This window comes from Populus euphratica, unplaced genomic scaffold (genome assembly GCF_000495115.2).
Source record: "Populus euphratica unplaced genomic scaffold, PopEup_1.0 scaffold2375.1, whole genome shotgun sequence".
NCBI lineage: Eukaryota > Viridiplantae > Streptophyta > Magnoliopsida > Malpighiales > Salicaceae > Populus > Populus euphratica.
Genome location: NW_011502201.1, coordinates 4,489 through 15,774, shown reverse-complemented (window position 1 = coordinate 15,774; position 11,286 = coordinate 4,489). Strand labels below are relative to the sequence as shown.

The window sequence follows — 11,286 nt, the reverse complement described above, 5'->3', positions numbered from 1 at the left end:
TAAAGTTAGATTCATAACACATAAGAGTGATATAATTACCATTATTTTCAAGCCATTGCTTGTATTTCAAGCAATCTTTCTTCATGTGTCCCTTTTTCTTGTAGAATATGTAAGTCACTATATTACTTGATCCAACACATTTAGGTCCTTTAAAAGTCACCTTTCCTTTCTTATTCCAATATACTTTATTGACTTCTTTTCGTTTGTTTTGTTCTTTCTTCATTTTATGAATTATATAGTTATCACTTTCTTAATTTTTATGTTTCAACCTTTCCTCCTCCTGTGCACACATGGTTAAAATTTCATTTGCAAGTCATTTTTCTTTATGTGTGTTATAAGAAATTTTGAATGGTACATACTTTGTAAGGAGTTGAGTATCAAATAGACAGGGAAGGATTAAAAAAATATCAACTTCAAGAGACTTTAGCTATGCAGCACTATCTCTCATTTTTATAATGGGTTCACGCACACTTCTTGTTCAGTGATGTTTCATCATAGACAACTTATTCATAAGAGTGCTAGTCAATGCTTTATTAGAATTGAAAAATTTCTTTTTAATAGTTTTCATGTAGTTTTTAACCTTATTGCATTTATGAATTAAGCCTTTTGTGTTGTTTTTGCTAATATAGGGCTTTGTGAGCATCATACTTAAATGGTTGGATCGCTACCATCTCTCATATGCCATTTTTCTATAGCAGAACTTGGTTCTATTAGCATAACAGGATCATTTAAATGCAATATAAGATCCAAATCCATACACCTTAATGTTAAAAAGATTTTGTCTTTCTAATTTTAAAAGGTTGCTACTTTTGTAAAGGAAATTCGAGAATTATTATTCGTAAGATTATTAATAACTACTACAATAACCTAGAATATAAATAATATTTAGAAATACCATAATAATATGAAAAAACATAATAATATCTAAAGAGAAATATAAACTTTTATATGGATAAAGATGCATCCCATCCTATACATAAGATTTATTTAATTACATGCATATCAATTAATGATAAACATGAAACATCAATCAATGACTTAATTTTTTAAGAAAACTTGATATTCTTCATCGTTTTTCCTCTCAACCAGACAAACTTATGTAACCTCTGGTATTTATACATACCACAAGTCACCATGTAAGAAGACAAGGTCATGCTTCCTCAATCATACTTAACATAACATATTACTTGTACTGCTCCTTATAAACACTCCCTGCACATATATTTGTCTTTTCACGCACACATTTCTCTTGTATGGAGTAGCACTTCATCTAAATAATTTTTATCCATGTTAACAATATATGAAATTATTCACAAATGTTTTTTTTTAATAGAATCCAGATTTCATGAGCTTTCACGGGAAAAAAAAACGGATTGCTTGTGAACATTTATTTTATATGAGTCCAAGAGGCCGTATTTCATGGATTTGTGGTTGAACATGAAATTTGGCTTGGCCTAGCGTTTATTTTTTACCGTCCAACGGTGGGCATGCATGTGCTTTTAGATTATGCCATAAACGACGCCGTTCCAGGCTCAACTTCAACACTGACACTCCAACAATAGAAATAAAATAAACTACCTCCGGAAGTCGAATATTTCGAATTGAATTACTGACTCTCTCTCTTCTCCTCTCTCTCTCCCTTGCACGGCACCTTGCGCGAGCCTAACTTAGGGTTTCTCTGCAACTCCAAAATCGAATCCCAATTCCTCTCTCTGCTTCCTCAAAACCCTAACTAGCAGGGTTCTTGAATCAATCAACCGAGGCGAGTCTACTTTTAGGGTATTGGTACTTAGGGTTAGGCAAGATCGTAGAAAAAGGTGGTTCTTTTGCAGGTTTTTGTTTGATTAGGTCAAAAACATGTCAATGGATTATGATTATCCACCGCAAGAGAGGCAATATGGAGATAACGTCCTTGCCTTTAACCGCCATAGTGACGAAGAGCAGCAGCAGCAGCAAGAAGGTTTTTATGAGGAAGAACAGCAACAGCAGGAGAGGGACATAGGTAGTGGAGGAATTGAAAGAAACCTATCGATGAATCATCATCATCACAGTCGTGACTCTTCTTCTGCAGGGTTAGTTTGTAAATTTGCAATGTTTCTGTGCATGTAGGGATTTTGGTGTTTTCTTCTTAGAGGCTTAGATTAAATCAAAAGCAGATTGCGGATTTCGCTGCTGAAAATGATTGTGATTGGGGAAATAATTTGTGGGTTTTTTTTTTTGGCTGGTAGAAAACTCTTTGTTGGTGGTGTCTCCTGGGAAACTACTGAAGGTAATAATACTTTACTGTTTTAATAATTTGTTGTTTTAGAATTATTAATGTCTTGTAGGATTGAATTGAGCATTTGAATTCCTACAGTGGCTTGCATTTCGAATAGCTAAGTTGCTTGGTGCAGTTTTAATTGCAAGCTTTTTCTGTGTGGCTTTGTAATACATGTGGTGTTATCTAGTTACTTTTGTGTTAAAGAGTCATGGCTGCATATTTTTGTTTCATTTCTTTTGGTTTTTTTGTGAAATATATGGGCCATCTTGAGGTTTAATCATTGACTTGTGGTGCTGAGTGCGCCTGATATTGCACAATGGGAAGAGTTTGGATATTGTATGTGTGACTAACAATTGAGAACTTTGTGGATTGCATTATAGATATTCAATTTAGCTGTGTAGTTGCATTATATGTAAGTCTGTGGAATGGTTTTGGAAATGGTCTGTTATATTCCGTATTGGCAGGTCATACCTGGTATCAAATTCCATCAGCAATAGGAATTGTGCGACCTCTAGTATTAGTAATCTCTTATGAACGCAATCTAGGGTAATTGGTTATCTGCCTTCTCAATTGCTGCAAGCTAGTTTTCTGACACTAAGTCAAGAAATTTAAAGAATATGTGCCTTCCACCTGTGAAGGATTGCTGCTTAGTTCTACAGCATGATTACAGCTATATGGATAGGGTAGTTGTTAGTTTTAGCTTGCATGTGTACACTGCCAAAGGACTTGTGTTGTTCATGGTTCTAATGTTATTAGTACTTAAGTGAAATTGAATATAAGATGAGGATAGATGAGAACTGATCCAGTGTCAGGTTTTACCAATTTTCATGTGTGAAAGTGTTGTTCATAGTTCTAATGTTATTAGTACTTAAGTGAAATTGAATATAAGATGAGGATAGATGAGAACTGATCCATTGTCTGGCTTTACCATTTTTCATGTGTGAAATTGTGACCAATGAGCTTAAAATCAAGCAGCCATGTTGTCTTTTCTTTTTTTCACCATTTGTATATTTTCTGTTTTTTTATCCTAGGCCATTAAATTCTCCTTCGACGTTGTCCACCATTTTATTTTTTCTGTTTGGCCTGTTTTGTCATCTTTTATCATAAAATTATCCTTGGGTAGAATTGTCTCTCTTCTGTGCTAATATCTATCCCATCCTTTTGGTTTCAGAAACGTTCACTAATTACTTTAGCAAGTATGGAGAAGTCATGGACTCTGTAATAATGACTGACAGACATTCTGGAAGGCCACGAGGGTTTGGGTTTGTAACATTTGCTGACCCTGCAGTTGCTGATAGGGTTTTGGAGGAAGACCATGTTATAGATGGCAGAGCGGTAACATTAACTCACTCATTTCCTGGCTACATAAGATGTTTCAGTCGCTGATAATTTTATTCATTGCTTCTTCATTATAAATGGTGGAATTCTTGGTATTTTGGAACTTACGCTGTTGTATTCTTATTCCAGGTGGAAGTGAAGAGGACAGTTCCAAGGGAAGATATGGACATTAAAGGAGTAACAAGAACAAAGAAAATTTTTGTTGGTGGAATACCACCTTCTTTGACTGAAGGTAGCATAGCTCAATTTTCATATTGAATTTCCCTTTTTGAATGAGCTAAATTTATGTGCTCCCTTGACTGTATTTTCATATTACAGATGAGTTAAAGGAATACTTCTCTGTTTATGGTAGCATTGTTGACCACCAGATTATGCTAGATCATAAGACTGGAAGGTCTAGGGGATTTGGGTTTGTCACGTTTGACATTGAAGATGCTGTAGAACAAATCTTTTCAGAGGGCAGAACACATGAGCTTGGTGGTAAACAGGTAGGTTGTATTTCTGCTGAATAGATATTCCTGTTATCCTACTGGTTGTTTATGGCATGATCTTGTGAGATTTTAATAGCTCAAGCCCTTCAATATAAATTTTAGGTGGAAATAAAGAAGGCTGAACCAAAGAGAAGTGGTGGTGATTATGGCAGTACAGCAAAGTCTCATACTGGATTCGGCAATGGTGCAGGTGGCTTTGGTGCTGGCAATGGTGCTAGTGGCTTTGGTGCTGGCAATAGTTCTGCAGGTCGTTATGGTCGAAAAATGGGCAGAGGATATGGTGGGTATGGTGGCTATGATGGTTATGGGAGTTATGGCGGTTATGGAGGAAACTATCCTGCAGGCACTGCTGGTTTTTATGGTGGTTATGGTGCATATGGTTATGGTTTCGGGTTTGGTGGGCCAATGATGTATGGAACTGGTGTATATGGAGGAAGTGGTTATGGCATTCCAAGTAGTTACAACAATGCTGCCGAGTATGGTGGTGGTAAAGGATATGGGAGAACTAGTGATGGCGATGGTGATGGTTTTGGCAGTGGTAAAAGGTATGACAATGGTGATGCTCTTAGTGGTGGCTATGGTAGTAATAAGGGGTATGCTGGCAGTGCAAATGGTGGTGCTGCTGTTACTGGAAGGTATCATCCTTACCGTAAGTAACGAGGCAATGGCATCAAATCCTGGCAATTTGATTGAAGGGATGTCATCTACATGCTTGGTAAGGGTAGGGGCTGTTCTCAGAAAACTGATGGATATTCTGTTGCAATTATCGTTTATAAGGAGACTGAATTGGTTATAGAATGTTTCTTGTAATTGTGAAAACGCAAATTCAAATTATGGTACTTTGGCCCTAGGTTATCGGCTCCTTCCCTGATAGAGTTAAAAAAAAATACAACTTAGCTGGAACTCTTGTACAATACGTCAGTTTTACCGTTAGATAGAACTTTGTTTGAAACTTGTGTTGAGTTGATCAATGTCACTGACCACTCTGTGCACCAACCACCAAGGTTTATTGCACCAATGCTGCTAACCATTGTTTCGAGGATCTGTTTATATACATGTATGTATTTGATATTTCTGGAATTAATTTCAGTCAAATAATCATATAATTTAATTAATGAGGTCTCTCTGTCTGCTATCGTAAGTAAGCATATTGAAGCCCCTCTTTGACAGTGTGGTCCGAATGGATATTTGTAAAATTTCATTTTTTTTATTTAAAATTATTTATTTTTATATTTTAGATGATTTTGGTAGTTGATATAAAAAATAAAAATAAAAAAAATATTATTTTAATATATTTTAAAAAATCAAATTGAATCCAAAAAACTTCATGGCCTTGATTTTTTTTGTTGATGTTTTAAAATGAAAAAAAAAAAACTCCTATTGAACGCTATTATTGAAGATCAACTTATTGATGTTGAGATTCATCTTTGTTAGTAATTTTTGTAACAGAGTTAAAATTTAGCATGAATATATTGATGAAAATATTACCGAAAAGATATAACAGTTCATGAAATAAGTTCATGAAATAATATCAGATTAAAAAATAGTAGTAAAAATTGACCTATCTGTAAGTAATGTGTTGATTCAAGTAATGTGTTGATTCAAGTTTGGACTTGTATGATAGATAATTTAAGACAAATAACAAATATAATAAACTTGATATGAAATAATATCAGATTCAAAAATAATGGTAAAAATTGACATATCCGCGAGTAATGTGTTGATTCAAGTTTGGACTTGGATGATAGATAATTCAAGACAAACAACAAATATAATAAATTTGATAGCATAGATCGATAATCACATAACAATATAGTTAGTTATTATGATAGTTAAAATCATGGTTTTATGAGAGAAATGAGTGTTATGATAGCATAGATGATCTTTTTATGAAAGCATAGTTGTTGAACATAAAAGCATGATTGGGATTACTCCTCAAAACACTAAGATTATGACTCAAAACCACTCATTAAGTTCATAGGAACATGAAGGAGAAAACTTTATATGACGATTATATATAAAAAGATCATCTATATTTATAGAAAAACTCGTGTAATTATTGTATAAGTGATCATTAGACTAAAAATCACCAAATTATCCTATATAGAAAATATGATATCATGATTTTAATTATATATTGTCTTAATCAAGGGTAAAAAATAAAAAGTTAGCATGAATATATTGATGAAAATATTACTGAAAAGATATAACAGTTCATGAAATAATATCAAATTAAAAAATAGTGGTAAAAATTGACCTAGTAAGTAATGTGTTGATTCAAGTTTGAATTTGGATGATAGATAATTTAAGACAAATAACAAATATAATAAACTTGATATGAAATAATATCAGATTCAAAAATAATGGTAAAAATTGACATATCCGCGAGTAATGTGTTGATTCAAGTTTGGACTTGGATGATAGATAATTCAAGACAAACAACAAATATAATAAATTTGATAGCATAGATCGATAATCACATAACAATATAGTTAGTTATTATGATAGTTAAAATCATGGTTTTATGAGAGAAATGAGTGTTATGATAGCATAGATGATCTTTTTATGAAAGCATAGTTGTTGAACATAAAAGCATGATTTGGAATTACTCCTCAAAACACTAAGATTATGAGTCAAAACCACTCATCAAGTTTATAGGAACATGGAGGAGAAAGTGTTCCATTACTTTATATGACGATTATATATAAAAAGATCATCTATATTTATAGAAAGACTCGTGTAATTATTGTATAAGTGATCATTAGATTAAAAATCACCAAATTATCCTATATAAAAAATATGATATCATGATCTTAATTATATATTGTCTTAATCAAGGGTAGAAAATAAAAAAAATATTGAATATAACATAAATTATATTAAGGTATTTGAGTGATAAAAAAAAGATTCCCCAACTAGATGGATTAAAAAAAATATTTCACATTTTCTCCGTAGTATATTAATTGAGAAATACTTACATAAGATGAAATAAAATTTGAAAAGAATTTCCATTCAAATAATCAATGACTATGTTTTTTAGAACCAATATGATTTGAAAAGCAATGCTCAAATGTTTAAATCATAATATTCTTAATGAATGAATAACTAAATCATAATATTCTTAATGAATACTAATTATATTGAGTAAATAATAACTAAACGATTAAATTCAACAATATATAATATTCCAAATATTTGGGAGATTATAACATGTTATTAGATGATATATTTGATTTTCATATATAAATTAATCAATTTATAAAATTTGTAATGAATTAAATTGTTTAATTTATTTAATGTTATTTTTATTAGGATTTTTATTTATATTAAGACCATATTTGAAATTTAATAGGTAAGACACATAAAAGTCATTAATATAAACTTAAACTAGGATGATTAATTAAATATGACTTGATTATAACTAGGTTTTAGAAATTATGGACTAGAATCCAATTTATACTTGGGATTACAATATTTAGACTTATACAAATCAATAAAGGACTTTATTCCATAAATTTCTAAAATAGTCTTGAAATAAAATATATAATATTTTTCATAAACAAAGCAATATATTGATTTTTCCTATAAATAAAATTCTTGGTTTTATATTTTTTTAATCAAAAGATTAAAGAGAAACATATTATGGTTTTTAAATCTGTGATTTGTATGGATTGTTGTTAGAGGTTAGACAATTAAACAATTTGTAATTTGCAACAATTTAATCTTGAAAAGTTGATTTAACTTAGAAACAAGAAAATTGTGATTTTTAAGTAATTTTCTTACAAATCCTAAATACCTTATATTATTTAACGAGATTCTTAGAACTTTCAAGAAATTTTAAAATTAATATTTTCATTGCATGTACATGTTTGAAAAATTTAATAATTAATTAATTTAATTTATTAGAATAAATAGGACTAAACCTTTTAATCAATTATATGAATTCTTATTGTTGTGTTCAATTGCTTTATCTCAATTAATCATGACTTTTTTAATTAATTTTAATATTTATCATTAATTTCAGCCTCATTTTAATGTTTAATTCCTTTTTTTTACAATATGTATTTTTAATTTTAGTGTAACCAGGTTGTACAAATGAAGTGACAAATTTGAATAAATAAATAAATTGCTTATTTTTTTTTCTTGCCCCAACAATTAGTTAATTACTCGAATTTATACTAGTTATCATACTATAGATAAATTTTTGATAATCTTGTTCAATATCAAGGTATTAAGGTCTCAGTCCAATTACAATCCCTTTCCAATGAGATTGTAAACTAGAACTTGTATTTCTTGTTGAAATGAAAATCAAATGGATAGAGAGAACCCCTTATTGTTTTTAAAAATTCAATTTCATCCTCCATTTCAATAATTGACGGAAATTGGATGTCTTTATTAATTGGTCTAAATTGGCATTCTTTCAATGAGGGGGGGGGGAATTGAATAGAATGAAAATAAGGGGAGGAATGACCTTTCTATAAAAATATAGGGACCAAAATTAGCTATTCTCTTACAAAAGTAAAAAGAAATGGGAGCGTGCCCCTTAACTTCACTGACCCTCTATCTTTTTCTTTATCCCCTTACTAACATGCAGAGGTTGCATAGAAATGCGAGCTTAGCTTTGGTTTGGACACAGACAACCGTTTAAAGTGCAAGAGAAGAAGGAAGGGACAAGGAAGGGACTATGTCCTTGTACAGACAACCGTTTAAAGTGCAAGAGAAGAGAGCAGCAACAAGCGAACAAGGAAGGGACTATGTCCTTGCTGCTTAAGGCCAGCAACGGTCATCTCTTCTTATCATCATCAATTGCTTCCATGGCAACGTGTTCAAGCTTCTGCGCTCAACTTCCCATCCATTTTAGACCAATACCCATCTCTTCTTCTTTTCCCACTAATCAACCTTTCAGGCCCTTCTCTGCCCAAGCTTCAATTTCTCCTGCTAATGGTATTTTTTTGCTTTGCTTCTTCTTCTTCTTCATCTTCTTCTTCATGTACAATTCAGCAACTTGAGCTGCGAAACTTTATGGGGTTTGTGTTTTATAACGCCAAACTAGGTTGAATTACTATTATGTCAAGGATTCAGAAAGTATTAACAGGTGGCTCCTTGGCTTGCCCTGCTTAATTCACTTGTTTAGTAATTGAAGTGTTTGCCTTCAAGCTTGAATGGGATTTGAAAACTGCATTTGCGTGGAGATTGCAGATTGAGATTCCTTTCATAATGTCTTTCAAGTTGAGCAACGAGAGTCAAACCAGAAGTCCTTCCTGCACATGTATCTTTTTTTTTTTTTAATGATGAGAACTTTTTTTTTTTTTTTTTTTTTAATGATGAGAGCAAATTGAGAATTTACATGGTTTGATCTGATACAGATAATGATATTTTTGACCGTAAATTTTATACAAAACGTATGGAAATAGACATTGTGATGGATGGATGAAGTGGGGCACAGTGCAAATACACATTGGTACTAGAACTGCAAAATTAGCAGTATGGTTGCTGTACAGGACAAGCTGCTTCGTTTTGCATGTATACCAAGATAATGAATACATGTTGAAGAATGAGGTTGTTAGTGCTAAAGCAATGTGCCTGTGGATACATAATTGTTTGTGAGCATGCTTGGTCTGTAAAATTCTTGAATCTGACCAGAGGTTTCAAAAGCAATAGTTTTATGCAACTGCAAATGGAACTAGCACTGTGCAATGGCATATGCATATTGAACATCAAAGGTATTGTTCTTCTTATCTTCAAAATGGAAAATGACGAGGTGTCACAAACCTGTTAGACTGCAGCAGTGCCAGGAGACAAACTGTTTACGATGATAATGTGCCAGGGGCAGTCTCACTGTAACCGCCTTCTTGTTAGAATACCTCATTAATTTGTTTGTTCATAATAAAGCATAGGTTTTATATTTGAACTATGTTCTAACAGATAATCGTGATTGTATTTAGCTATCAGTTGAGCTGCTTTTCATGTATAAAAACATGTTTTTGGTGTATTTACCCTATCTAACGAAACCCTTTTCTGAATTTGCAGATGGAGGCTCTCCAATTACTATTGGCTTTCTAGGCCTTGGAATTATGGGTTCTCCAATGGCTCAGAATCTCATAAAATCTGGGTATGATTTATTTTGTTGTTACTCTGTTTGAATGACAGAATCAAATGGCTGCAGTGTATTTTATTTTTGCATAATCAGGAACTACAGAAGAAGAAAAAATAAAACAGCTATCAGATTGGGCTATGTCGAGCCAATTTTATTTTCTGGACTGTTTAGTTTAATCCCATACTTGGCATTTTGTAGGTGTGATGTGACTGTTTGGAACAGGACCAAGAGCAAATGTGATCCTCTCATCAGCTTGGGAGCAAAGTAAGCACTTAATGTACATACAACCTATGAAGTAAATGATTTTTGGAATTTCGAAATGGTCATGGACTACCTCCAAATGGGACGCTTGAAACAAGTGACCTTAGGATGACTCAGCATTCATTTTAATTCCGGGAGCAGGAATCTAGCTATTTTATATTTGCTCTTGATGCTTTCATCTGCAACTCTTCAAAGTGCAATCTTCTACAGATTGAAGCAGGGAAGAAATCTTACAAAATGTTTTCTTATGCAGATATAAGCCTTCTCCCGAGGAAGTAACTGCAGCCTGTGATGTCACATTTGCAATGCTTGCTGATCCAGAATGTGCAGTGAGTATGTTTTATTTTAATTGCCTCCTAAGTATTTCATACTGGGAAGCCAATAGTGGCCTTATTTCAGGTGGAGGTTGCATGTGGAAAGCATGGAGCTGCAAGTGGTATGGGTCCAGGAAAAGGGTATTTGCTCATAGTTCTTTCTCATTATAGGAAATTCATATGTTCTTCAGATGGTTTCCTATTGGTCATTGCTCCTAGCTTCATACTAGAACCACCTTCTGTGAATACTTGATTATGTTGTTGCTTGCTCAACATTCATTTGAGCATTTCAATGTGCAAGTTGCTAGCTGCTGGTGTTCATTTTGGAGAATTAGCCACTTCTTAACATAACTTAGAAGATTCAACTTTTATGTTGATACAGAAGTATCATCTGGTGGGTATAGTTGGCTTAGCTGAAAAATTCACCTGGCACGGTACCACCATACCAATTATTCTAGTTTCAATTCTCAAGAGGGGAGGTGGGAGGTATTTGGGGAGGCTGATTCCCTCGTGTAGCTCAAGGTC

At 32.8% G+C, this 11,286-nt stretch overlaps 2 protein-coding genes across 2 annotated transcripts in view; both read left to right on the top strand.

Moving 5' to 3' along the window:
* The first annotated feature begins 1,586 nt into the window (after nt 1–1,586).
* Nucleotides 1,587–5,178, top strand: LOC105118956 (heterogeneous nuclear ribonucleoprotein 1). Its single transcript, XM_011017017.1, has 6 exons — nt 1,587–2,072; nt 2,229–2,269; nt 3,432–3,595; nt 3,728–3,830; nt 3,917–4,086; nt 4,192–5,178. The coding sequence occupies exons 1-6, from the start codon at nt 1,858–1,860 to the stop codon at nt 4,744–4,746; spliced, it is 1,248 nt and encodes a 415-aa protein (XP_011015319.1). The 5' UTR covers nt 1,587–1,857; the 3' UTR covers nt 4,747–5,178.
* Nucleotides 5,179–8,665: 3,487 nt separating this feature from the next.
* The window catches only part of LOC105118957 (glyoxylate/succinic semialdehyde reductase 2, chloroplastic-like), a 4,804-nt gene continuing 2,183 nt past the window's right edge, over nt 8,666–11,286 (top strand). Inside the window, exons 1-6 of the mRNA XM_011017018.1 lie at nt 8,666–8,721; nt 8,784–9,033; nt 10,120–10,201; nt 10,385–10,450; nt 10,701–10,776; nt 10,847–11,006. Coding sequence (XP_011015320.1) covers nt 8,844–9,033; nt 10,120–10,201; nt 10,385–10,450; nt 10,701–10,776; nt 10,847–11,006 — 574 coding nt within the window. The 5' untranslated portion in view covers nt 8,666–8,721; nt 8,784–8,843. The remainder of the gene's footprint in view (nt 8,722–8,783; nt 9,034–10,119; nt 10,202–10,384; nt 10,451–10,700; nt 10,777–10,846; nt 11,007–11,286) is intronic.

Bases quoted from the DNA above. Each gene is read 5' to 3' on its own strand.
- LOC105118956 (XM_011017017.1), top strand. From the start codon at position 1,858: ATGTCAATGGATTATGATTATCCACCGCAAGAGAGGCAATATGGAGAT. The intron at 3,831-3,916 runs GTAGCATAGCTC...TTCATATTACAG, and splicing joins ACCACCTTCTTTGACTGAAG to ATGAGTTAAAGGAATACTTC. The intron at 4,087-4,191 runs GTAGGTTGTATT...TATAAATTTTAG, and splicing joins ATGAGCTTGGTGGTAAACAG to GTGGAAATAAAGAAGGCTGA.